This window comes from Danio rerio, chromosome 17, assembly GCF_049306965.1.
Source record: "Danio rerio strain Tuebingen ecotype United States chromosome 17, GRCz12tu, whole genome shotgun sequence".
Taxonomy (NCBI): Eukaryota; Metazoa; Chordata; class Actinopteri; order Cypriniformes; family Danionidae; genus Danio; species Danio rerio.
This window is the reverse complement of record NC_133192.1, coordinates 25,771,518-25,797,665: the sequence shown is the minus strand read 5'-3', so window position 1 is coordinate 25,797,665 and position 26,148 is coordinate 25,771,518. Positions and strand designations below refer to the sequence as shown.

Sequence of the window (26,148 nt, the reverse complement as noted above, 5' to 3'; positions counted from 1 at the left end):
GCTCATTATTTGCTGTACTAACAAATAGATGTGGTTCTAAGGAACTTCTCGCTAGTCCCTCTGTGCAGTAAGGAAAACCTCAGCCGTAGGTGTTCTTCTTGTTCCATATTGCACTTTATTTAGTTCCATAGAATTTTTAGGATCTAGAACATGTTCTAGAAAAAAAGACGGAACCGTCAGCCTTCACTGTCACACAACACTTATTGCTTTGCACTCCTTTCACATTTTTCAGCATGTAGGACACAGACGCTGCAAGGTCAGTTCGTGATTCCATAGGTACGACAAGAGAAAAATACTGCATTCTCAGAGTAAAAAACTAAAAAACAATGAGATTTGTGACGTACATTACATTTGAGAAACAATAAGATACAGAAAACAAACAAAGAAACACAAGCTACTTCAAAAAAATAAATGTCTCTGAAATGGGATCACTGGTGCTGAGATCAGCATCTCTGATAGCGGCTCTGAGAGTGGAAGGTGTTGGTTGGTCAAGTGATTCAGCATCTAGGTCTCTTGACATAGAAATGTCGGTGCTCTAGGATTTGCAGATTCCCAAACACTTATTTTCCATCATGGAATGGACTGGAATGTTGATTTTGTGGCCGTGGTCAGGATATGGACAGTGGCAGGTGTGGGTCTGTCATATAATTCTTTATCCAGGTCATTCTACACAAATGCATCAGTGGTCCAGGATCCGAAGGTTTCCGGACACTATCTTATTTTCTAACATAGAGCCAGCTGGAATGTCAATTCGATCTCCATGGTTCGCTATAATGATAACGGTTCCCTGGAAATGACAGAGGAATTAGAAAACTCTTTAACTTCCAACAAAATATCTTCATTGCAGAATCTGTCTCATAAGACCTTGACTGTTTTCTTACCTTCAGAGAAACATGCTTTCCAAAAGTCACATCACCAGACACTGTCAAGTGATCCAGCTCCAGCATGTCAGGAATGCTCTCAAAGCGTGTGATATATTCTTGAACCTGAAAAATAGAGGGAATTAGATTAAGGTGAACTAAATGTTTGATTGGTGGATGACTGTTCTTTAGAAGAACAAAAGTTTTGAATTTTAATGGCTGTCTTGATTTAGAAATGTTGAGAGATCATGCCTTCAAAGTATACAGTGCAAGAACACCATGCGTTCTGAATGGATCATTTGTTGTGAATGCTTCATTAGGCAAGGTACCTTGGTGAAGGAGCTGCCCAGTTTGACGTGAGGAGTTGTGGGGAACTCTCGTTTCTCGCTCATGGTGAGAGACCCTGCATCTAGGCTGTACAGGTTGGACATAACCAGCAGGAGGTCAGATGTGGTTTTGACAGGCAGAAAGCGGCTGCGTGGGACGTTGATGCCCAAGGCGTTATCAAAGCACTTGATGGCAGCACCCACTGCGGTCTCCAGCTGAATAACATTCAATCCCCCGTCTATTGTCTGAGAAAAAGGAAAATCTTTGAAACATTTTCCAGCAACTATGTGGAATATTTATACTTAACATTTTCAGTGCACATTCATACTTCACCAAATTTCAATGAAAAGACCATAGCTGACATCGCGCAAAACTGTAACGGATCAATGTAGATTAGTTATGGATGTGAAACTGGAATTGTTGATTGCTTGTTTCAGCGGTTCACAAGAATCATTTCCTTCTTTTAGGAAACCATTTCATTTGTTGTGTGTACTTTGAGCTTGCAGATGGTTTACATTTTACACTGCATAAAAGGTAACATTCAATAAAAGCTAAATAAGGGCACTTTTAAAATAATATCATTTCTCAAAATCCAAAAATTTTGCACTTTAATGAAAATAGCGATGATTTTTTTAAGTGCTTCCATGTTTTTATTTGTAAATCAGTTTGGATAAAACCATCTGCTCAAAGAATAAATGAAAGTAAATTCAGACTGAAAGAGGACTTGGTTCAATCCAACATTTGTTGATTGGATCTAATTTTCAGTTTGTATTTGATTGAGAAAGGGGCAGTGCTTAAGCAGACTAAATGTTTGGAGAAGTCTCCAAAGAGGAGTAAAGTTTTATCGGAAATGGAGTTAAAAAATTGACATGTTAAATGTGATGTTGGTGAAGTAAGAAGCGAAACTGCTTGCATTGTAAAAATGGCCTAGGCTAAGGAACAGGAGGGACTGAAAGACAATAAATCTAGAACAAGCTTAAATTTAAGTTTAATATGTCTTGCTGGATGAGAGCCTGGGCCTTAGGGAGAGAAACAGTGTACAATATTAAGCTCTGCTGGACTGTACTACTTTGCAAACACGCACACATACTCAGCTATCTAAATGAGGACATGCTATTCTACACTATCATAAACAGCTTTGTGTGTGCAGACAAATTACCTTGGAAATTGGAAATGCTATATTGCATAGGTTTGTTGGGCACAGTGTAAATTGGAAAATAGCTATTTTATGCTACATATCAAGAGTTTTTCCAATTAAGGATGCCCTTGAATGTCCTCAAAAGGAACTTTTATACTGACACACAAGCAAACACATCTCAAATCTTATGGTTACCTTTCATTTCTTTAGTCGCCTGTGATGGACTGAGAACAGAAAACCCAAGAGAAATGATTTGCAGTATAATGATTTATGGTTTATACTGTTTACAGCAAAACCCACTGATCACATTTTAAAGCCATGAACTATCAAATTATTTCTATTAGAATTAATTATTACTGCTAAAAAAAAAATCATTCACAATATATGGCTTCGGTGGTTAAGGTATAATAAATAAAAAAGTACAGAGAAATACATTTTGCACATCTAAAAATAGTGCTTCACAATAAAATGAAGAGGATTCATTTTGATTAATCCAGGAAACAAATTTCTTTTCTTAAGAAACTGACGAATGTCTGGTTTCCCGTATGACTAGTCCAGTTTTAAGGAAACAATTTTTTAAAAATGTTTTTGAAATGGTTTTGAAATTTCTAAGATGCTTAAGGGGAGATACTTTGAAACCATTTTAAAGAAGTGATATTGTGTTTTTCTGTGTGTATTGTTGATGTTTGAGCATGAAAATGTTTTTAGAGTACAAAGTCCACTCCAAATGGAATTATCTGTAAAAGTAAGAAAGCCCTTTAACCTTACATGCCTTAATTATAGGCTAATGTTTTGTTATAGTCTGTCAAAGTATTCAAAGGAAATGATGCTTTGTTGAGTTGTGTTAGTAGTGTGTTTTTGAAATGTCCAAGATGCTGGGATTTTCCTCTGTTTACAATGACATGATCAAGATTCTGTGAACTTGTATTTTTGACTTTGTGTGCATTTGACAGTAGACGCAAAACAGTACTTAGTCTTTATGCAACACAACACCTGACAGCTGGCATTCTGTTTGCACTCCCTTCTTGGTAAAATCTTAGTAAAAACCATTTCACTGTGGGGATGTCATTAGCCCATGAACATTTCCTGCTTGTTATCAAACTATTTCATAACTTTAACAAGAGGCAATTCAATCATAACTTAATGTTAAAACAGCTATCATAACATTATTTATGAATATGTGGCTTTTTGAATTTTCAGAAGCTAAAGAAATTAAAAATGTAAAACAGGAAATATGTTTGGAGGGACCATTGTTTACATCCCTGAAAATGATCTATATCAGACGTTTAAACTGACATGGCTTTAACAGTATGCTAGGGCTGCTTGATTTTGGGAAAAATCATAATCATGATTATTTTGGTCATAATTGTAATCATGATTATTCAAAACGATTATCAGTTAAAGTCAATTTTTAAAAACTAAATATTTTCCAAATGATGTTTAACAGCAAGAAATTTTAACTGTATTTCCTATAATATTTTTAAAAATTTATTTATTTGTTTTATTTTAGCTAGAATAAAAGCAGGTTTAAATATTTTGAAACCTATTTTAAGGTCAATATTATTAGCCCCCTTAAACAATATATATTTTTGGTTGTCTGCAGAAGAAACTACTGTTATACAATGACTTGCCTGATTACACTAATTAAGTCTTTAAATTGCACTTTGAATCTGAATGCTTGTATTTTGAAAAATATCTAGTAAAATATAATTTATTGTCATCATAGCAAAGATAAAATAAATCAGTTATTAGAAATTACTTATTAAAACTATTATGTTTAGAAATGGGTTGAAAAAAATATTTTCCATTAAACAGAAATTGGGGGGAAAGGGTCGCTATTAATTCAGGAGGGCTAATAATTTTGACTTCAACTGCAACTTCAGCTTTCCTCCCTGCAAAGGAAAGAGAAATAAATACAATAGAATAAAAATATGAAACAAACTGTTCTTAAAGCATCTTCACTGTCAGAAAAAACAATTTAGCTACAAAAGTCCTTCAGTCAAGAGCAGTGAGGGATTTTCTCCTTTTGTTGTTTGATTAATAACGATAAAAACAGGCGGCAGCAGGAATATTATGTGCTGTCACTTTAATGGTTTCTCTTTCACGTGTCTTTTGATTCTCAACTCGTTTATTACACAAATGAGGGTTAATATGAATAATCACTAAGCACCGCGTTTTGACACCTATTTGACAATTAAAGCGCTCGTGTTAAGATGACTTTAGATGTGTGTGCTCTGCTCGTCTCAGTGTATGAATGCTGACCGCATGCTGTGTTTGCGGCGCACACACCCAGAAGCATGCGTTCTCGTTCGCGCTTTTAAAAACATGATTCGAATGTATGTCAATGAAAGATGCGCATCCCGTGCTGCAAAAGTTACATAACAGTAATTGCTTTTAGTCCTTTTCATGTGAAGCTGAGCTTTGAAGAGCAACAAATGTGTAAAACTGGAAAGGGGCGGTATATGATGCAATAATCGTTTATTTCAATTAATGGTTTTTCATATTCGCTTGAAGCCAAAATTGAAATCGAAACCGTATTTTTGATTAATTGCACAGCCCTACAGTATGCAGATGTTTTGTTTGTTGTTGTTAGTATAACTGAGGCATGACTTGTAAATAGGTGTTCAACAGTTTTCAGTTGATCTGTGATCTGCCCTACAGTTTGGTTGCACATGACCCACAGATTAATCACACAAAAATACACTTTGTTCTGCCAAAATTGCTTCAAGTAATTAATTACACAGAGAAGTTGTGTTCATGTGAATAGCGCATGTTAATCAGTCAACAACAACGGCTAGCAGAGGAACTTGAAAAGCCTCCCACTTCATTCAAAATCGCATGTATTGGAGCACTTTGATTCCCAGTAAAATATAGTGATGATGAAAGAAATGTAGTGGACAAAGCCAGACATTCCACCTCTCCCGGAAGATCACAGATATGCACTGCACTCTGCTAGTATTGTTCTGTAAAGGTGATCGCGCATGCCGTCAGGTTTTTTACAGCTTCAACCTAATATCATACATGTCTGCTTGTCAGGAATAGGCGCTCAAACTATTTTGCTGCACTTTCTGTTAGATAAAGATATTTTGGTATCAACGGCAATCAGCAGCAGCTTTTAATATGAAATAGAATAGATATAGAAAAACTGTGTGTAGGAGCATTTACAGCGTGGTATAATAAAAGATCAGTAAGGCAACACTCATTGTGTGAAGCTAATTTTTTTTTCAATTACACCTCACTAATGAAGGTTTATATGAAGTCTTGTGATATGTCCTGTTTTTTCCACACAAGTTGTGATTTCTGTTCTCAAGTTTTCCCTACCTTAGGGTTGACTATAATTTCCATGTCCATGGCATTCTGTTCCTGTAGTCTCTTTATGGCAGATAGAGAGATCCACAGATTGTTGGTGTTGAATATCTTAAACTTGGTCACTGATTTGAATTCATCTACATGAGCCTTGGGAACTTGGGCAATCTCCAGTAACCGAAGCTTACCGTCATACTGAATGAGCGTACCTCCCTGCAACACAAATGTACAACATTCAGTGAGAGTGCAACACACATAAATCTTGTTTTCCACAAATACATTGCATATATTTATATTCATCACCAGATTATTTTTGTATCCAAGCAAATGGATTAACCTAGACATAAAAGAAGAACATCACACTAAGAAGGCCAGGAAAGAAGTGATAAATGTGTACCTTCATTGCAGTCTAAGTTGAATTGAATAAAAGGATAAATATATACAGTATGTGGATGACAATTAGTAATTATGGAGTGACCTTGTTTACTTCTGGCTTTAACATCTTTTATCTTTAATTTAACTTCTTGCAACTAGTATGTATGAGAATAATTTTTAAAACACTATCATTGATTTAAACTTAGAAATTTTTTAGATAAGGGTGTAAGGTCAGATAAAATTCTTCCAGTGAGTTGATTGAAACTGGCCATTTCAACTGAAACTGAATACTGAGTAGGCGGTGGGGCTTTCTTTTACATATCATTACCTAAATCGCAAACAGACTTTGATTAAAAACTCTCAAAACAAACAAATTTTTTTCAATTGTATGGTTTTATTATTCATTCATTTTCTTGTCGGCTTAGTCCCTTTATTAATCCGGGGTCGCCACAGCGGAATGAACCGACAACTTATCCAGCTAGTTTTTACGCAGCGGATGCCCTTCCATCTCTGGGAAGCATCCACACACACACACACTCATACACTATGGACAATTTAGCCTACCTTTCAATTTCACCTGTACCGCATGTCTTTGGACTGCGGGGGAAACCGGAGCACCCGGAGGAAACCCACGCAAAGGCAGGGAGAACATGCAAACTCCACACAGAAACACCAACTGAGCCGAGGTACGAACCAGCGACCCAGCGACCTTCTTGCTGTGAGGCGACAGCACTACCTACTGTGCCACTGCCTTGCCCTGGTTTTATTATTTATCTTAAAAATAACAATGTGATCTAGCTAAATATACATTGTAAATTTTGATTCCAAACGGATTTCAATATTGTTTTTTTTAGCTATATTGTTTATTTTATTGACATTACTGTATTAAAAAAAAATCCTCTCACCTTAACATCAGCTCTAGTCTTGTCTGTGACCTCCATGATGAACTCACAGCGTTTGCCATTGGGCTGGCTCACAAGATGGTTGAGTATATACAGATCTACTGTTGCACCCAGGTTATCAATGTTGGATACAAAAATGTATTCTTTCCCTTCTGCGATGAGCTGCTCCAACAGACCAGAGTTATAAAAGCTGGCATAAATGTCACCGTGTCCAGGAGGATACCACACATCTCCATTCTCTCCTGTCATACCCATGTCCTTAGCAACTGGCAACAAAGACTCCTTATTTATTCGTGGATACCTGGAAAAATTAGGAAACAAAAAGTTTGAGATTCCTAATATAGAATAGTAAAACTGGGTTACATTTACAATTGTCTCTGTTATTATTATGTTATTAACTAAAACTTTTAGGAACTACATTTAGTAAATAAAATTAAGCTGAAATAAAATGAAATGTTAAATGATAAACTAAACATGAGTGGAAATTAGAATGCTTCCTTAGCAACTGATTAAAAATTAAGATGTTTATGTTGCAATCCTAAAAGGAGGAAAAGACAAGTTTTTTTTTCAAAACAAAAGTGAGAAATAAACTGAAATACTAATGAAATAAAATCAAATAATTAATTAACATTAAAAAGTTGATAATATAGAAATTATTATCATATTGGCATTCTTTAATTATAGAAAACGAGAAAAAAAAACACTTTAAGCCTTGTGTATTGGCAAAACTTTTTACTTTTTTGTTAAATATGTTTTCAGATGGACTCTAAAATCTTTTCTCACTCCTGCATTTCAGGCTTATTAAGGTCAAATGAAGCCAGGCAAAACATCTAACATTTCTGTGCAGCCTTCATCCTCCTCCTCATTCTTTTATCATATTGTCTCTTTCACAAGCTTCAACTGGGTCTGAATGTGCCGTCTTTTAGTGATGTGTTCTGAATAACACATGTAACCATATCCCACAAGTGTCTGTTGTAAGCTTTGAGAAAAATCTCTGCTCTGACGAGCTCATCAAATATTAACATATCCCCATTATTGCTTAGAAACCTCATCAATCTTTAACTTGTTTTGACAAAACTTAAGTGTTTCCAGCTTAAGGGTAAGCAGCACACATAAAAGTGAAGAAATAACGCTTTTGGGCAGGGGGTTCTGTACCAATTACAAAATATGTCTTTGTTTAGATGTGTGTGCTCATGCAATGTGTCATCAGCTGAGTGTTATATTCAGCTCAAATTATGTAAACGTTATACATAGATATCTGTGGTTTAAGTGTTTACTTAGCTATTCTCAGAATAGTTACTACAGAAAGTCAGATAAACCTTAGTTTGGGGCTCTCTTAAATTGAAAAATGAAAAAGATGCAGTTTCAGGTACAGGTTTGTATCAATTATAGTTATGTAAAAGTGTTTGCCTTTTTAATGTCAGGTTAATAAGTGTGTTTGTACGTGTGTGGGGGAAAATACCTGCTCTGGTTGAAAGTGTGTATCTTAACTCTGTGGTGCGTGTACTTCTGTAGGATCTTCTTGGTATCTTCATCCGTATTGAAAGAGTTCATGAGCACCAATGGAACATCAGCGTTATACGTTTTATTTAAGTGCTGAAGAGACAAAAGGAAAAAATATGACATTTTATCAAGCAGGTTAACTTAAGATTTATCTTCCAACATTCTAAGCCACTTGACAGTGACCGTGAAGTGTGAAGCTACAGTTTTATCAATGCCATGACTTTAGACAGACTGATTGGTTTGAAAGGTTCAAAGGGGCTGAGACACTACGGCAGGTTCATCAAATTCAGCAGCATATTCTGTTTTAGCTGTAAGATTTAGCTCTAGATAACTAAGATTATCAGAGGTAATTGTTTAGACAGCGATGTTGTAAATTTGTGATCTTTAACACTAGAGTCAAGCTGATAAAACACTGTCTCAGATGGATGTAGACATTTCTCCTATCTAATTTCTGCTGTTAAGACTGGCATAATGAAATGGTCAATAATAAGTCAGAACAGAACTGAACATATCAACAGGGCTACAATAAACACAGAAAGACTTAATTTTGGACCAAAATGTCAGTCTTGAACACCAGTTTTTACTGTAATAATGTTAGAAAAAAAAAGTTAGACAGATTTGCTAAAAAGGCTAATTGTCCATGACATGACTAATTGCCCATTCTCCATGACGAGTCATTATTTAAAATACAAAACAAACACAAATATTTCTCCCTATCTTATTAGGTGTGACAAGCCTATCAATCGCCCTATCAAATGACATAAGCAAACAACAAACAGTACTGAACACAGTGCTGTAAAACCAACAAACATAATCCTCATTGTCTTAAAACATTGGTTTCCATGATCTTGGAGAGTGTACACTTTTTGTAAAGCATCCTCTTTTACTAACTACTAGATTTGTTATATTTTAGGTCAGTTTTCTGTAATAAATGTGTATCCATAAGTCCTAGCCAACTGGTATAAATTGGCCTAAGGGCTTGCTAAAAGGCCTGCCAAGCAGGAAAACGCCAGACTGTATTTCTGTGGGAGAAGTACAGATTACCCATTTACATGTACTAATGTGCCTTATTCAGTGAGTGGGGTATCTGACAACATAAAGCAGGTAAACAGTCTGACGAAGAGACAGTGAGCTGAGTGTTCTTCAGCAAGGGCGTCCCACAGGGCTCAGTATTTGGTCCTATCTTTTTTCCCCTCTTGCCCAGAACACAGCCTTCTCTGTTTTGGTTTCACCCAAAGTTCTCTTTCATGCTCACTACCTATCTTTCAGTCCATGGCACTGAGAAAATGACTAGCACAGATCCTGTTGCTGCTGGTTTGAAATGCTCGCTCTGTATAAATAAAGGAATGTGCCTGTGTTTTACAGCTGTGGATGAGGAGAGCAAGAAAAGGGAAAGACAGAGGAGCATATGTTTGTGATTTAAGACCTTTGGGTGGAGGTCTATTTGCTCACTTTTCAAATGTCTGAGACAGCTGCTGTGTTTTCCACAGCTGGACTGATTTATATTCCACATCTAAAAAGCTCTCTTATTTGAGATTCATTTAAAGAGACAATAATCGAATGTGTATCCTTTATGGATTAAATCATCTGAATGACATTTAAATTATATTATCTAGCAAAATGTGAAATGAAATAAAATAATTGTTATGATGTGTATTTTAAAAACAAAATGCAGACATTGTTATAAAGTACAGTTTATGTATGGAGGAAATCAACAAAGAATTTAGACAAACCATTGGGGCAGTTGGCTAGTTAGCAGTGCCACTATAGCCCCTTCTGAACAACTGATATATTACAGACCTACTGTATAACCTGAATTTATACATTTCAGTATCATATAACAAACCTCGATCTGTTGAACAGTTAGGTCCAAGAAAGTGTTTTCGTTGCGGACACTAATGAGGCTCTTGGGCCCTTTGCAGCCCATGCTGGTTCCCAGACCTCCATTCAGCTTCACCACCACCAGCTTATTCAGACTGTCTGCTATGTTGTCAGGTAGACCCTTCGCCTTGATCTTGTCATATGGCTGGATCTGAAACATAGACGCAAAACATAAACAACCATCAGTCAGGGCATGTTTACACTCTCTCACAATCTGGAAGATTATATTTTAAGGACTAAAGTTTGACACATCCAATGACTACACTGAAGTTTTAAATTTCATCCAGATGCTGTTGCTATGGGCATGTGCGTGTGTTTTCTGACTAAAGGGGCCAGACATTAGTCAGACAAGTGGGCAGTGTGCTGTTATGATCATTACTGTGGTCAGTCTTAAAGATTCACTAGGATCAACTTACAAACAATATATCGAAAAAGGCAAGCAGAACATTTCTCATATAGGCAGAAACAAATGCCCATGATTAACAGAGTAAACGGTTTGACTGCCAGATCAATAGGGCAAGTGGGAGAAAGTAGGACAGGCAAGAGGAAGGAGAGAATGGATTCGTTTTTGAAAGGAAGAAGCCTTTCCCTTTTCTTAATTTCTCTTCTTTTGCAAAGGGCCATGGGACATTACTGATGAGCTGGTTTCCAGTAAATTATACCAGCACACAGATGTTAATAATCAGAGCACAAAGCCATACTTTCTGATATAATTACAAAAATGAAGAATAAACATGAATCTCTCACACAGCTACTTGTCCATGTCATAAACAGACAGTCGAAGAGAATGATTTTCAGAATTTCAGTGGTTGAAATTTTGGTTTTCTGGATGTGTGTGTGTGTGGTATTATTTAATGATCTGTGAATAAGTGATAGTGCTGACCAAATGGTTGTGAACTTGAAGTGAGGTTTGATTGGTCTGAAGGGAAAAAATTATTTTCCATACAATTGTGTTGATTTGTAGCCGTCGGGTCCTTGGATACAACACGGTTTGCATCATATGCAGCCACATCAATCGCATGAGAAAAAAGGAGGAGTACATGGTTTCCGCTACATTCATTCTTCCATGGCAGGGCGCCACGCCAAAATTCATCCCGCCACGGCTACATTACAAATTTCTCATTCAAAACATTTTATTTTTTATCGCGGGTAATAATTGCACCAAAACGTTTTAAAGGGTAAGTGAATTATAATAGCACAAACTTTTCTGTAACCGTAGTAGTGCTTTGCGTCATTTGTTTACCTTTTAAGGTGACATGCTGACTGGCTAACAGGTGCGTGATGCGTGAGGTCAGCAAACACGACGTAGCTTTTAGTTAAGATGAACACAGTTTCCATAAGTATACTTTCTAGATAAAGGTCTAGAGCTCTGCAAACAATGACTTTATCTTGCTGGAGTTTATAGCTGTTTCACTTTACTTAAGGACGCATTAATGCTACTCTGTAGGACTATTGGAGACATTCATAAATATTCCCAGCAAATCTAATAAATGCTGGAGACATACTCGTTACATAAACACACTAAATCGCACCCAGCAGTGTTTGTTTGAGAGCGCACATGAAGATCTGCACGCTCTTGAAGCAGCTTATATTTGAGGTGGCGTGCAAGAAGTTTTGTGCACGAGCAGAGGAAATCGTCGCGCAAGCACAGAGATTCGCATGCTCGTAAGCTATTACATAATTGTGATCCCGACTTCTAATACTGCGCTCAAGAAATTTGTCATTGAAATAATAACGCCACAGGTAGTCGGTAGATCTGCGTAAAAAAAAAAAAGGCTGCCGCCACTGGTGGAAAAAAATCCTAGAGGAAACACTGGAGTATCATTTTGTTAATGCTTTTTCTTATATGCATTACTCAAGGTTCCCAGTGATTAAACAGTTAAAGTGCCAGCAGAGAGTGGTGGCTGAAATCCCAGAGTTGCTTATTGCCTAGGGTGAACAACAGCCGGAGAGGTTGTTCCAAAAAGAAAATCCTTTTCAATGACCTTGTGTATTTATTCAAATCAAGAGCAGAATTGTTGCTCCACAAACTGTCAGGACTCAACCACATGGTTATAAAATGACAAGCAAAGTTTATTTCTACACGACATTCAAATTAATTTTCACAAGATTGTGCCAGAAAAACTGAATTAGAATAGCAAGGTATTGGAAACCAATACCATAATACATACAGTAATTACTATTTACTTAAAGTAATTAGTAGTTATAGAAAGTATAATTGTAGAAAGTAATTAAAATGTACTTTTGCCATTTTGTTTAAACTCAGTTCATTCCTATTTTATTTTCAATGAAAGGACATTAGACAACCCTGGAATTAATAACAGCTCTGAAAAGTACAGTATCTACACTATAATGACTGCATTTTTAAGGCCAACAAACAAGCAAATGCACAAGCATTTATAATGGCACACATTAATACTCATGACATAAAATCATTCAAGAGCACCAGTGATTAATGTGTGTGATGTTAGCTGTGTGTTAAAACGCACAAGAAAATAGTCAGTTGCATATTAGAGAAAGAGAGAAATGAATGGATATAGTGGAGCACATTTTATCTGTTGTGTTAATATACCATCAATAAACAAACTACTGGTCTTCTGCACTTAAAGTAGCACTTACTTTTTTTTAACTTTAGCTGTACTATGGCTCCTGGAGACATTTATGCAGTATAGTTATGTTTATTTTGTTACTCTCTCTGTTAAATGCTTCTTCTTGTGTTTGAAGGTTTGGATAAGTGTTGTTAAATGAGTAAATTAAAGTGTTTTTTTTCCATAAGTCCCATCATGCAGTATATCAATCCTGCCTCTGCCGAGATTCCTCCCATTAGCTTGTTGTTCCCCTTGCTAGTCAATGTCAGCAGACCTTATTAATGGAACAGATTTCTATGTAAATCATTTATAAATTATTCCTAAGTATAGCGATTAATTCAGCGTTATAATAAGCATAATAGATTTGGACTGAAACTTGTTTTGCTCAAGTTTCATGATTATGACCCAATGTCTCGAATCTCTAATTAGGTGCTCCTGTTTAATTGCATAGCTGATTTTGTGTTTAATTGAAACAGCATTTAAATCCTTCATCCTTTGTTTTTAAAATCCAAATTGACTCAAGAATACACATACTGTATATTCTTCTAAATGCAGGCCAATTGCAGGCTAATAAATAATAACAATGCAGCTCAGGGGTCATTATTATGCCAACGAAAAGGCATATGACTAAACATGAGACTAGCTCCAAACCACATCCCCTGTGGCCCTAAATGAAACATGACTGACTGAATAAACTCACCAGTCATTCAGGAAATAACCTCCTAACTGCTGATAAATAAAAGAAAAAATATGATAATATTCTTTCCTCCGGGTGCTCCAATTCCCTCCACTGTCCAAAGACATGCGCTATAGGTAAATTGGGTAAGTTAAATTGTCCATAGTGTATGTGTGTGAACGAGAGTGTATGGGTGTTTCCCGGTGATGGGTGGATCTGGAAGGGTATCTGCTGCATAAGTTGGCGGTTCATTCCGCTGTGGCGACCCTTTATTAATAAAGAGACTAAACTAAAAAGAAAATGAATGAATGAATGAATGAATGATAGGATTTATAACCATCAACCTGGTGCTCAGGATGAATCAGACTTTTAAAATGTTGTTTCTAGGTCAACCACATTCCAGTTTCTCAAAACTAAAATCTGTTCACACACACGCACGCACGCATAAATAAAACCTCAGAGCTCCCACAGAGTCACAAGACCAGAATTTAATTAGCTCAGTCAGAAAGCCACAATTTCAAGTCTGTTTGCAGCGCAAGCACCTTAGAAGAGCTTCTCCAACTTGTATAGAAGCTGATGGGAATACTTGAAGGACAGAGGTAATACAAGGCATTTGAACCTGAAAATTACCTCTAAGAATATCAATCTGTGCGATGCATTTTAAAATGTGTCGAATTGAGAGGAGAAAGAATTAGATTCATTCAAACAGGAAGAACAACCTTTCCCATAAATGCATGCAAATTATGCAGAATAGTTACAGGACATTTCCTGCATTTAGGAATTCTTAGTCAACAAACAGTTCTCAACTGTAATGATGGCTCAGGGCCAGTGCAGCATTCTCGATTTATCTTTACCCGGGTACAATTATAATTTAGCATATATTTCATCCACAACCCAAATAGGAGCCAAATAGGTTACCTTATATTAAATATCTTAACTAAAAAAACTCTACCTCATCATCTACTCATTTTGTTTTTAATTATTCGACAAATTAACTATGATTATATTTTATTAATAAGACATTTTATCTTAGGAAAAAAAACATTTTACATTATAATTTTGATTATTAAAGGATGAAAAAAGCAGATATACATATTCAGTGAATATGTATTTTGGTGAATTTAAACTAAACAGATTTATTAAACAGATACATTTATTAAAAATAATTTTTTAGTCACATTTAAAAATTGAAAGATAATACAATTAAAATCAAGCAAAATATTACAAAAAAACCCTTATTTTTATTTTTTTGCTTCTCTTGATTTCTCCCCCTTTTAAAAGTTGTATTTAATAATATTTTCTATAACATATAGACGATTAATCATGTTTGTTAATATTCAGGATGCACGCGCAGTGAGGTTACAGAAAAAAAACGGGAGCACTAGCATTTACAGCGAGAGAATGACACCCGATGTGGTAGAGAGTTTGTTGTTGTCTTAGAAATTCAAATAATATTATTAAATATTTATATATATATATATATTTATATATATATATATATATATATATATATATATATATATATATATATATATATATATATATATATATATATATATATATTTATATATATTTAATATTATTTATATAATGCTTTCAGTGTGTTATAACAGCTCGTCACCCAGTGATAAAAAGCACAGTTTTTCGGCAAAATTAACGTTAAGTGACCGGCTTTTGTCTGACGGGTCCATTTGCGATAGCACCCTCTCAATGGATATTGGATAAGATGAAATGGCCAAGCATCCAGCCCCAAATATACAACTATCTCACTGAAACTTCAAGTGTTTTTACAAGAGAGAAGTTAAAGGCCTACAAGTCTTTGGATGCCAACAACTTTGTTCTATGTGGTCATGTGCAAGAAATAATGTTCCATGATTACCAGATTCAAAACTATAGTGCTAAAAACCGACGTTCTGCATAGCCAAACACAAGGAAAAAAAGATTTAACTGTACAAGGGCTGGCTTAATCATCGACAAGCAAAACTGCATTCTCACAGCGAACTGCACCTGTAAAGCAGGGTATGCGAACATACATTTTTACATTTCATTCTAAGCATTCAGTGTCGGCAGTTTAATTCACCATATTCAACTGTTTTTGCTGAAATCATTGCTGCAATCAAAAACGAGTAATATGTATGATTCAGCATAGCTTGAACTTACTTGATATAACATGGAAACTGCAGTCCAGCATTTTTAATTAGGTTGTCACTTGATTCAGCTCCCGTTTAGCCAAAGATGTCTGCGGTTGGCATTAAAAGAAATGTGTTGTACAGTAAAAGTTACATATTCTATTTTACGAATTTGCCATCCTACCAAAGAACACAACGTGTTTGCTATTGCAACTGGTCTCTTTTTGCAACCAGGAACCCGTGTGACTTCATGTATAATGTAAGTTGGTTATTTCTCTATAAATTTGGCTGTACTAGTTTTTGGATCGTTATGGTAAGTTTTTTTTTGTTAGATTTGTTTTTTTGTTGGCTTCAGTACTGACTAATCTAATGTATATGCACAAATATAATATTGTGTAGCTTCCTGTTAAAATATGAATTTAAAAGAGAGATTTGTGAATAGGATGTTTTATTTATTTGACTTTAATCATGGAGGCATAGGCATCATGTAATGTCTGTTTAAAAACATACATACATTAATCTCTGTCTCTTGATAAGATGTCTTATAAAGCAGTTTTTTAATATTCATAATTTAACTAGTCTTTTTAGCCTTCTTTAAAATATTTTAGTGTAATTTTTTGTAAAAAAATAAGATTAGTTAAAATATGATTCAATAAAAAAAGCCTGAGTTAATCTGGATTTTGAAGTGAGCTTGGGTGGGGCTGTAATGGAGTAAACGTCATGATGAACTCAACACAAAATCTGGGCAAAGAGTTCTGGGCTAAAGTTCTAATCTCTTGATATTTTTACACCACAAACATTTCAATCAGGTACTTATCTTGGGTCTAATTAATAAAAACTGACAACCACAGTGATTATTATTACTACGGTACACATAAGGCATGTTACTTTATTACTTTTCTATTTTCACTGAAACTTGATTTGTGGCTTTATGTAGGAAACAATTCATTAAATTAGCACTTGCAGTTAAGCAACCTACTATTTGCAATAAATAATATTATAAAATGCCTCACACTTATATCACAGTTCTACAAAATGGGAATAGGAGCAGTAAAAAGATTCAGGATCCAGACGTCATGTGGCAACACACAAGGACTCATAAGCCTTAATACAACCAGGAAATGTTTAACAGGGAATTAATCCATTTGTTTTTGCCAAAGACGCACACGATGACACACCCTCAACTTACAATGATATTACAGGGAACAATGATATTACAGGGAACAAGAACGGAGAGCCAAACCTTCAGTTCGTCATCCCAAACCAAACATATTACAGCAAGTTACTAACATACACCAGAATTGGAAATAGAAACTATTGACATTCGGATCTTTTCCAAATATCCTTCAATTCCCATGTATACACGCAAAAGTCTGGAAGGAGCTTGGCCTCACTTAAATGTCCTATACTGTACAGTATGTTCACTCAACAGGAATTTCTGGAGTGATGCATTTAATTTCCTGCCCAGATAAGCTGGCTATGTGCCTTAACCTATAGTATCAACCACTTCACAGGCAGTTTCATAGTACAGCCTGCACGTGGTTCCTCACAGAGCTGAATGGCTTGTGTGTGGGTTTTTGGCTCTTAGAGAACATTGCATAATCATCACAGACACAAAGGGAGGCTGACTGACATTGGTTTATTTATGTGAAACACAAACACACAGCCTAATTAAAAGTTAATTCATATTTAGTATTAATACTCTATTTCTTCAATCCGATCACATGTGGATGGCACTAAGCACAGGTGTAAATGGGGTCTAAAACACTGTGAGCTTGTCCACTTTCAACCACTTCCATTTACTTGAAAACAGATTTGATTAGATTTTTTTGGTAGTGTAAAAACGTATTTCAATAAATTCATCAAATGGCCACAAAAGACCATCTAGTTTCCACCGACTGACCCAACACGTGACCATTATGGGATGTTTTGTACGGAAGTGCACTAAAACAAGCTACTTTGCATCACATAACATGAATTTGTTCACTCAGTAGTACATAGATGTTGCACTGAAAGCATGTTAATACCAGGTGGAATAAACTGTGACAAGTCTCAGTTGACCCCTTGTGATCAGATCACTGAAAATACATGCTAAAACCAGCTGTAAAAGGTCCTGAGACACACTTTTGGTTATAGATTTTTTGCTACATCCTTGCCTACAAAAATGAATCAGTGTTAAATCAATTCATCAATTCAAGTCATTTCAACAGAATAAATCTATAAGCTAATACCGTAAATCTAACTGGACCAAAAGTATTTGGATACATAAGTACAAGTGAATGAATGTCAAGCTAATTCATTCAAGCTGGAATATGGACAGCTTTTAATCACTGCTGGCTAATTCCCAGAGCCATCGGCAATACTGATGCCCACACATGAGACTCAAAGCAGAGGCTCTGAGTGCTGCCCGTCTGTTTTAATTACTGAAGTGTGTATAGATATACAAGGCTTGACGTTCTCTGCATATTTTTAGTCTATACAATCAAAATCTGGGCTCAATGAAAAATATGAGTGAGTCAGCATTAAGGTAATATTTATTGTTTATCTTAGGAGAAATTAGTTTTGGACGAGAGAACTGCTGCACAACAGCACCCACAAAACAGACATCATATACTATTCTAACCCTCTATGCAACATATAATGCCATTAAAATAATAAATGACAAACATAATTTAGTAAGAAAAACATACAACAGAATAAAGTGAGAGTAAGAAATAGGTTTGCGTATGATCAATTGTTTATCTTACAGAGTCCTCAGGGGGCCTGTTGATTTTCGGCCACTCTACTGAAGGTCCCTTGACTTGGAGAAATCGGTGGAATAACTTCCTGAAGCCTTCAAAATCCTTTTTAGAGACCTGGGGAAGAGCATAGGAAATACTGTAATAGTTATTGTGGTGTGCCCTATTGTGGAGTGGATTTCTACTTCATTTTACATTTGACTTGATTTTATTCTAAGGATCAGTTGTCACTATTCTGCAATGATTTGCATTACTATTACTCTAGTCTACTTGTTAACTTTTCAAATAAATAAATATGCAAAATTTTCAGCATTAAAAAACCTGCAGGCATAACTTTATAACCCTGGTATGTACAATCTGGCAATTAAAACTCCTAAAGGCATCTGAAATAATTAAAGCCCTGCTGTGAAAGATCGCTGGGTACTCAGGCTTCTCATTGAGCACATCATTAAAAATAAAACCTGTTTGATGAAAATCCATAAAACTCCTTGTGCCTGCTGAGAATTTAAAGTTACATCAATAATGCTGTACTCTAATCAAAGTGTAACGTTGATAAATAAACCTTGAAAGAAGCTGGAGGGGCAATATTGATTGATGAGAACAGCAGTTAACACTTAAGTACTGTAGATGTCAAGTAGAACTTAACACGTTTATATCAAATAATATGCATTTAGGGATGGCATAACATTTCAGTATAGTCTGTACTATTACTAGTGGTATTTATATATATATAAAAAAAACAAATGCTGCTTTATTTAATGTATTTATACATGTATATTAGAGTGTAAAATAAATATATATATAAAATACATATAATAGAGGACTGCATGTAAAATCAGAAAATGCTAACAAAATAATAATTTTTACTTTAGAATTTTAGAATCAAAGTATACCATAGCTTTATAAGAATAATAATTATTATGAATTTATTTTATTATCAGAAATAAATCATATACAAAAGCATGTGGTTGTCTCTATAAACGTGGCACAACTATGAACTGTAAACATGATAACATCCCACCTCCTTATCATACTTTATTTGCGCTAGCAGGGTGTGTAATTTGATACGTCATTTGGCAGTAAATGTATGGGTGGGATTATGGGAGTCTGTGTATGGAGAGGGAGGGTGGCACAATCGGTCAGTATGTGTCACTGTGATGACAGCAAAGCCTAATTATTACCATCTGGTGCTGAGGAAACGCCAAACAGCTCAGAGGTTTACTATCTAACCTGCTTAAGTTAGCTCACAATTTAATTTCATTAAAAAATGAAAGACGGGGTGAAGATGAAAGGGGACGAGGAGGAACCTGGTACATAGGGGCTGAAGAAAAGTCAAAGAAAAAAAGAGAAGCTACATCATGATGAGGCTAATTCAACATCAGGTCAACAGAGGATCTAATCTAGTCTGTCATACTGTCATATCATTCATCTGCTGCTCGGATACTTCAGTATGCCACGTACTAAGGGATCACTTGATTTCTCCTTTTTTTTTATGCACTAATGTTTAAGGATAATAAATGACATGGGGGCGGCGCAAAGCAAACAAGGCTCATTTTAATAATTAAAAATGATATCCAGTATAATAAAATCATAAGTCAGATGGAACAATTATTAGTTTATTAGAACATAAGGCCATTTTTACTTAGTTTTAAATTGAATTGAAGTCTTAAATTTAAATTTAAGAAGAATAATCAAGTAGCCTTCTTTCTAAAAATGTTTGTTATTATTATCGTTATTATTATTATGAGAAATACATTTGTAACAATTTATTCTAGTTATGAATTTATTCTAGTTATCTAATTTATTCTAAACATTATAAAAAATCTTATTAACCCCAAAATTTCAAAAGGTAGTGTACATATATATTTTCTTATGATAACAAGGTAGAATGAGCTTTTTTTCTTCAGTTTTTTAGCTTATATCTTACCTCAGCACCTGCACCTTTGGCTGTGCTTAAGAGTTTCTCCAGCTCAACATGCATAGAGCTCTCCAGCTGCTGTCGCATCACTTCCTGAAACTGAGCCATCCCGTTGGAGTTGCTCAATAACTCTTTACTGAGACCTGCAGTTAAAATCAAGCATTATTAATGTGAAAATTCTCATAATATAAAGCCAAAGACATGTACAGTTTGTTTGGTGATAGCCCAACAACAAAAATATCATTCATATATTAGTTGCAGATGTTTCCATAATGTGTCTTTGAAATTTCAGCTCAAAACACCTCACTGATCATTTTTATTATATCTACAGTGTGTACTGTATATGCCCCTTTATGTTCTAAGAGCATGCAAAGGTGAAATTCATATAATATGTCCCCTTTAATACTTATTTTGTCTGCTAATATAAACTGTTTCAATAGTAGTTTGCCTGATCATTGTGGCCCACAATGAAAAAAATCATATACCACAAACCATAAAAGCATAGATATGTTATCGAGAGAATCTGCTGAGTGTAACTCCACACACATCAATCACTGGGCTTGAGGTTAATTTGCAGTAAAGTCAACCATTAAGATTGGCTGTACTTTAAGGTGTGACTCAAATTTTCCGGTTCTACCACAAACACGAAGCTAAATTCTGTTTGATAAGGTCTACTCAAAATTAATTACTCCTCTGAGGAGGAATTACTTTATTTTTAATTACTATTATTTTGTATATTTTTATTTATTGGAGAGTTGAGGCAGATATAAAAGTTGGGAAGACAGGCAGAACAAGATACGCACCATGAACAGCACGTATTTTACCTTGGTTGAACTCTAAGAACCAGAGTCAATCCTGTTTGACTACATTTCTTCTTCATGCACCCATTTAATTAATTACCTTGCCTCTAAAAGACAGTCACCTTTCACCCTTTATGATTTCTTAGAATTTGTATTTGTGCGTCTAATGCAACAAATTTTTTTACCCCTGTTGTACGAGCATTAACATTATTCATACCTACATGTAAAGCTACAGCATCTTGACATTGATTCATAGTTTATTGAACTGTTGGTCAGTTGTTTAGTCATTAAGCAAACACTGTTATTCACTATACAGATAGAGTCTCTTTGGAGGAGCTGGAGATAAAGCAGGCAGTGATAATGTACAGTCAGCTAACAGGATGAGCCGGGGTTATTTTGCTTTAATGACCAGCTGACTGCACAATATTTCACTTGTACAGCTATTTACCCACTAAATAAATAAATAAAGGTACATGAGATATTGATTTGTGCTTCATGCGTTTGAGAAGAAATGATGGGGTGATGCGAGAGGTAATTTTACTAGCAATGCTACATTAATCTGGACTTTTGGTAAAGTCTACAACAAAACAAAAAACAAAAAATGTATAGTGGTAAAATCTTAATTAATTAGTTTAATATAAATAAAAACATTATTTAAAGACTTCCTGGGGTGAAAATGTGAATGCTGATAGAAATCAGCAATAAGGTTTGGGCAACATTAGCCACATATTAGCTGTTTGATAACCTAGTCAAACCAAAATTCAATTCATGTCAATAGTGGAGAGCCAGGTCTAGTTATGGGGGATTTACAGGTTCTTAGGCACCCTCAAACTAAAGCAAGAATACCCTCATTTAAAGATGCAATCTATTTCTGGAATGCAATGGCTAACTAGTTTAAGGTAAATTTCATTCAACACCCAATATGATAATAATATCCCAGATTAATTGTGCATTATAGTTTTTAACTGATTATAACAGAACTTTTCAGCAACACACGAAGAAGAGCTCTCTGTACAGTTCCAGACAATAATCCATTCAGCGTTTGATTAAATTCAGTCTTGAAACTGCAATATTTGACATACATATAATCATTTTTCCAAAATTGCCACTTGCCATTGTGCAGTGTTTGCTACTTCAGTCAAGAGAGAAGAAAGAAATTGGGGCAGGTCAGAGCTGGTGTGGTGTAGTGGAGGTGGGGTTAATTTTCATATTCATATATACAAATATGAAAGAACGTTTAAGTACATCATTTTTGAAAGATGGGTTTTAATGGATTTATTAGATTCTGACTGCATGATAAAGGCTCTTTAATGCTGCTGCATTATCCTAATTACATTTGGTTTCACCAGCCAGAGAAACTTTTAGGTTCAGGTAAGTTAGAAATAGCTCATTGGGGTAAATATAGACAGTTTCTAACAGTGTTAAAGTCTGTCAGAGTGCCCCCATTAGCAGTAATGTATATACTACATGACATTTACTAATGATTCTATGAGCAGTTCATTTCTATGCAGTTTGTTTGAAGAAAGGTGTTCCTTTTTTCTTCACAGCAAAGAATGCATGATGTGAAGTGCATCCATAAACTCTCAGTAAGCTGCTGTCATCAGACGAGTTCTACAAGGGTCAAAGGGCACCTGCAAACAGAGAATCCACCAGATACTATGGGCATAAGAAATTGACTGAAAGTGTATATTTGCATGTCCTTCTTTTGCTTTATTTACTTTAGTACTGAAGTTTAGACTTAAAGAAAATTGGCAAAGATTCCTTGGGGTAGTACAAACTTCTGACAGACTGTGTAAGAGGTCACTACATGAATTGTTCAAATTTGCTTACATGATATTTACCCATACAAAGCACAGAATCATGTTCTCACACCATCAAAGGTTTGCTTTTATTTTTATTAGAAAAACTATATTATTTAGAAATTATTCATTAAATTGATTAAAAGTAGTGGTAATATTTTTCAATTTAATATAAATTCAGTTCTTCAAACATACATTGAAAAAATGTGTCACAGCTTTTACAAATTTATTTATTTTTTTAAGTTTAATTAAAATTTCTTGTGCACCAAAACATTTTGTTATGATTATTTCAGAAGAATGATGAAACTAATGTAATTTGATGCTATTACTGCAGTATTTAAAGTATATCTAATTATACAAGTTATTTTAAATTGTAATAACATTTCACAATGTTGCTGTTTTTAACAAATAAAGCCGCCTTCAAGCATCCCTTTCCGCCCAAAAAAAGAATAAAAGTCTTAATTACTTTATACTTTTGAATGGCACTTTATTTAACAATAGTTCATTTAATTCCAAAGTCGTAAAGCTCTTTTTTATTTATAGGTTTAAATAAGATGTCATATTCAAGATTTTCAACGTGACCTCATACTTTTAGATCAGACTGCACATCCGAAATACTGTTGGACACAAGCAGACACAGGACTCAGTAAGCATCCTTTATAATAGAGTTCAATATAAAATCTTTTTAAATTACAGACACTGTCAGGCCAAATGAATAGCTGTCAGAGAACCAGACTTCTTACAGCCAAACCAAACCAAAGAACAGACTGACAGTCTACACGGTACAATCTTTCCAATTCAGTCTAGCCACATTTCTAGAGCAACTTTCCCAGTGTATCATACAGCATAGACTGAGGGGTCCATTCAGCTCTCACTCTCATCTGAATTCAACTGACAGCTTGTTCACACTGCAATACGATCTATTTTATCCCTAAATAACAGTGACATCGACCTAAAATTAAGAACGAGTATAAAAGTCATGTATAAAGTTTAAAGAAACTAAATGTATGCAAGTTCTTACCTTCAACGTAAAGCGACATACTGCTAATGTCTCTGTCCTTTAAACTCAATTAATTGCTCTTAATTATCACAACATTAATAATCCAGTTTTTTTGATAAATCCGCTTAAATCATGGGGACAACGGAAACGCAAATACAATCCTTTCAGTATGCGAAGCTTATCGGTAGTAGTGTTAAGACAGAAGGTCAGCTGATCGATTTTCTCATTCTGTTGAAGAGCGCTTTCCTCTACCGTTCACGCGCTTTTAAGTCAACCTACTCTCTCTCTTTCTCTCCTCCCACTGACTATCGAGTAACTCATGGTGAATAAACAGCGACCTTTACTCACAGAGCATTTATTGCTTTAAGGAAACTGTGTGCTGTACCAAACCGTGAAATATGCTTCCCTGCTGTGTGTAAGAAAGTGAAGGAACTGCGTTCGCGCGCAGCCCGTCATTTACGACACGTCACATCAGCCCTTGCACGATCACGCGCTCACGTCCACCCGATCCGGATCGCGTCCTTAGGGTCAAATTTGTTTCTTTTTGTCGGCGAAGTTAATCAGCTGTATACTCTATTTTCTTATAATACGAGTTTGAATGTTTGTCGTCGCAACAGCATCGTTAAACATGGATTTGCACGCGTTGTTGCAGTATTTTCGTCAGTACTTTTGCAGACAGTGAACAGCGATGTTTTCTCCTGACTATATATGAGAGATGCTCGATGGTTTTGCATCGAAAATCGTCGCTTTTAGACGTGGTTCAGGAAGACGACAAAGGAGGTGGTTTTGTGGTGGTAAAATATAAGTGCAAAGCGAATGTGAAAGTATATTTGAAGTGTCTTACTCTGCAAGCTGGAGGAGGATGCTGTTGGGCAGCTGCTGAAGGTTGTTCCGGAACAGCGACGTGTTTTCCTCGCTAGCCAACCAACTTTCTTCTCTCGTAAACCAGCAGTGCGGGTCATAGGCACACTGCGGAAGTGCTTTACTTATAACATTGTTTTAAAATTGTCCTTAACATCATACCCTGAAAATGTGTTAGCTTACAATGCCTGTTTACTTGCCAACAATTTATTCGTCACATATCACCCATTTTAAGCAGTTTATATTACTCAGTATTATTAATGGCGATTGAGGAAAGTATACATGTACACTTTATTATTATCTTAAAGGAAAATAAATCGGTTCTTTATAATTTGTGAAGTTAAAAAATACAAATTTTATTATAGCATTGAGTGGCTTTAACCCCAAAAGGAAATATGCAAATTCACAAGAACCAATGAGAGCACAGTATTTTACCTGAGGTGTTTCTCATTGGTTGTCTATAGTGTTGCCATGTCCTCTATCAACAAGCTACTTGTGGAGTGCTATCCTTTATAGCTGGGGTACCCAACCATTTCAGCCCACGAATCTCAATATAACAATGCCAGTATGGCAAGCCCAGTGACTTGTGACCCCGACATTCCTCAGAGGTAGTTATAAATATACAAATGTTGCACGCAAAGCAGTAGGCCTGTATAAATTTGTGGACAATGTTTTAGCATAAGTCTATTTTTGGTGAGACTGCCACAGAGATCATCCTCAATGTTCAGTTGTGGTCTGTATTAATTTTTTTCTATTTAATTGCAAATTTGTATTTGAAAATTTACCCTGGTGTTTTTAAGAACCATTAACTAATATTGTTTATCTTCTGTGGGTAATGGATAAAAAATAGTTGTTCTAATAGTTTTAATAAATGTATTTTACAATTGGAAACCACAAAGCGACCCCATAATTGTCCCGCTACCCCCACTTTGGGAACCACTGCAGGTTGTGTTTTGTTTGCTTGTTTGGCAAATACGATGATCTCTTTGTCATCTTTTGTGGAATGAAACATTACTATGACACGTATTAATACTGTAGTAGCATGGATAATAGCACCAAATCTATATAAATATTGAAATTCATTGCTGAAAATCTGTATTTTTAAGCCAATTATACATAAAAACTATTATTTTATAAAACTGTAATTATTTAAAAGAAATGTTTTTCTACTGTGATTTGGCAACATAGAAGGCAAGCCACGTCTGCAAAAAGAAGAAAAAAAAAGTGACCTTGCAGGATAAAACATCCAGACATCCTTTCATACACCTCATGTTATGCTACACAAAACACGTTCAATATTCCTTATTTTTGGAAAAATATTATCTTGAAAAAAATATAGGTGAAAAA

The 26,148-nt window shown here is 35.3% G+C and overlaps 2 protein-coding genes across 10 annotated transcripts in view; one reads left to right on the top strand and one right to left on the bottom strand.

Moving 5' to 3' along the window:
• Positions 1 to 26,148, top strand: part of wdpcp (WD repeat containing planar cell polarity effector) — a 131,330-nt gene that overhangs the window by 4,826 nt on the left and 100,356 nt on the right. The window lies entirely within an intron of this gene.
• On the bottom strand, positions 91 to 25,284 carry ugp2b (UDP-glucose pyrophosphorylase 2b). Of its 5 annotated transcripts, XM_073926991.1 has the most exons (11): positions 25,237 to 25,284; positions 24,785 to 24,909; positions 20,351 to 20,484; positions 18,433 to 18,540; positions 10,258 to 10,443; positions 8,371 to 8,504; positions 6,912 to 7,209; positions 5,647 to 5,844; positions 1,190 to 1,432; positions 882 to 986; positions 96 to 787 (listed from the first exon to the last, which is right to left on the bottom strand). In XM_073926991.1, the coding sequence occupies exons 2-11, from the start codon at positions 24,900 to 24,902 to the stop codon at positions 680 to 682; spliced, it is 1,632 nt and encodes a 543-aa protein (XP_073783092.1). In that variant the 5' UTR covers positions 24,903 to 24,909; positions 25,237 to 25,284; the 3' UTR covers positions 96 to 679.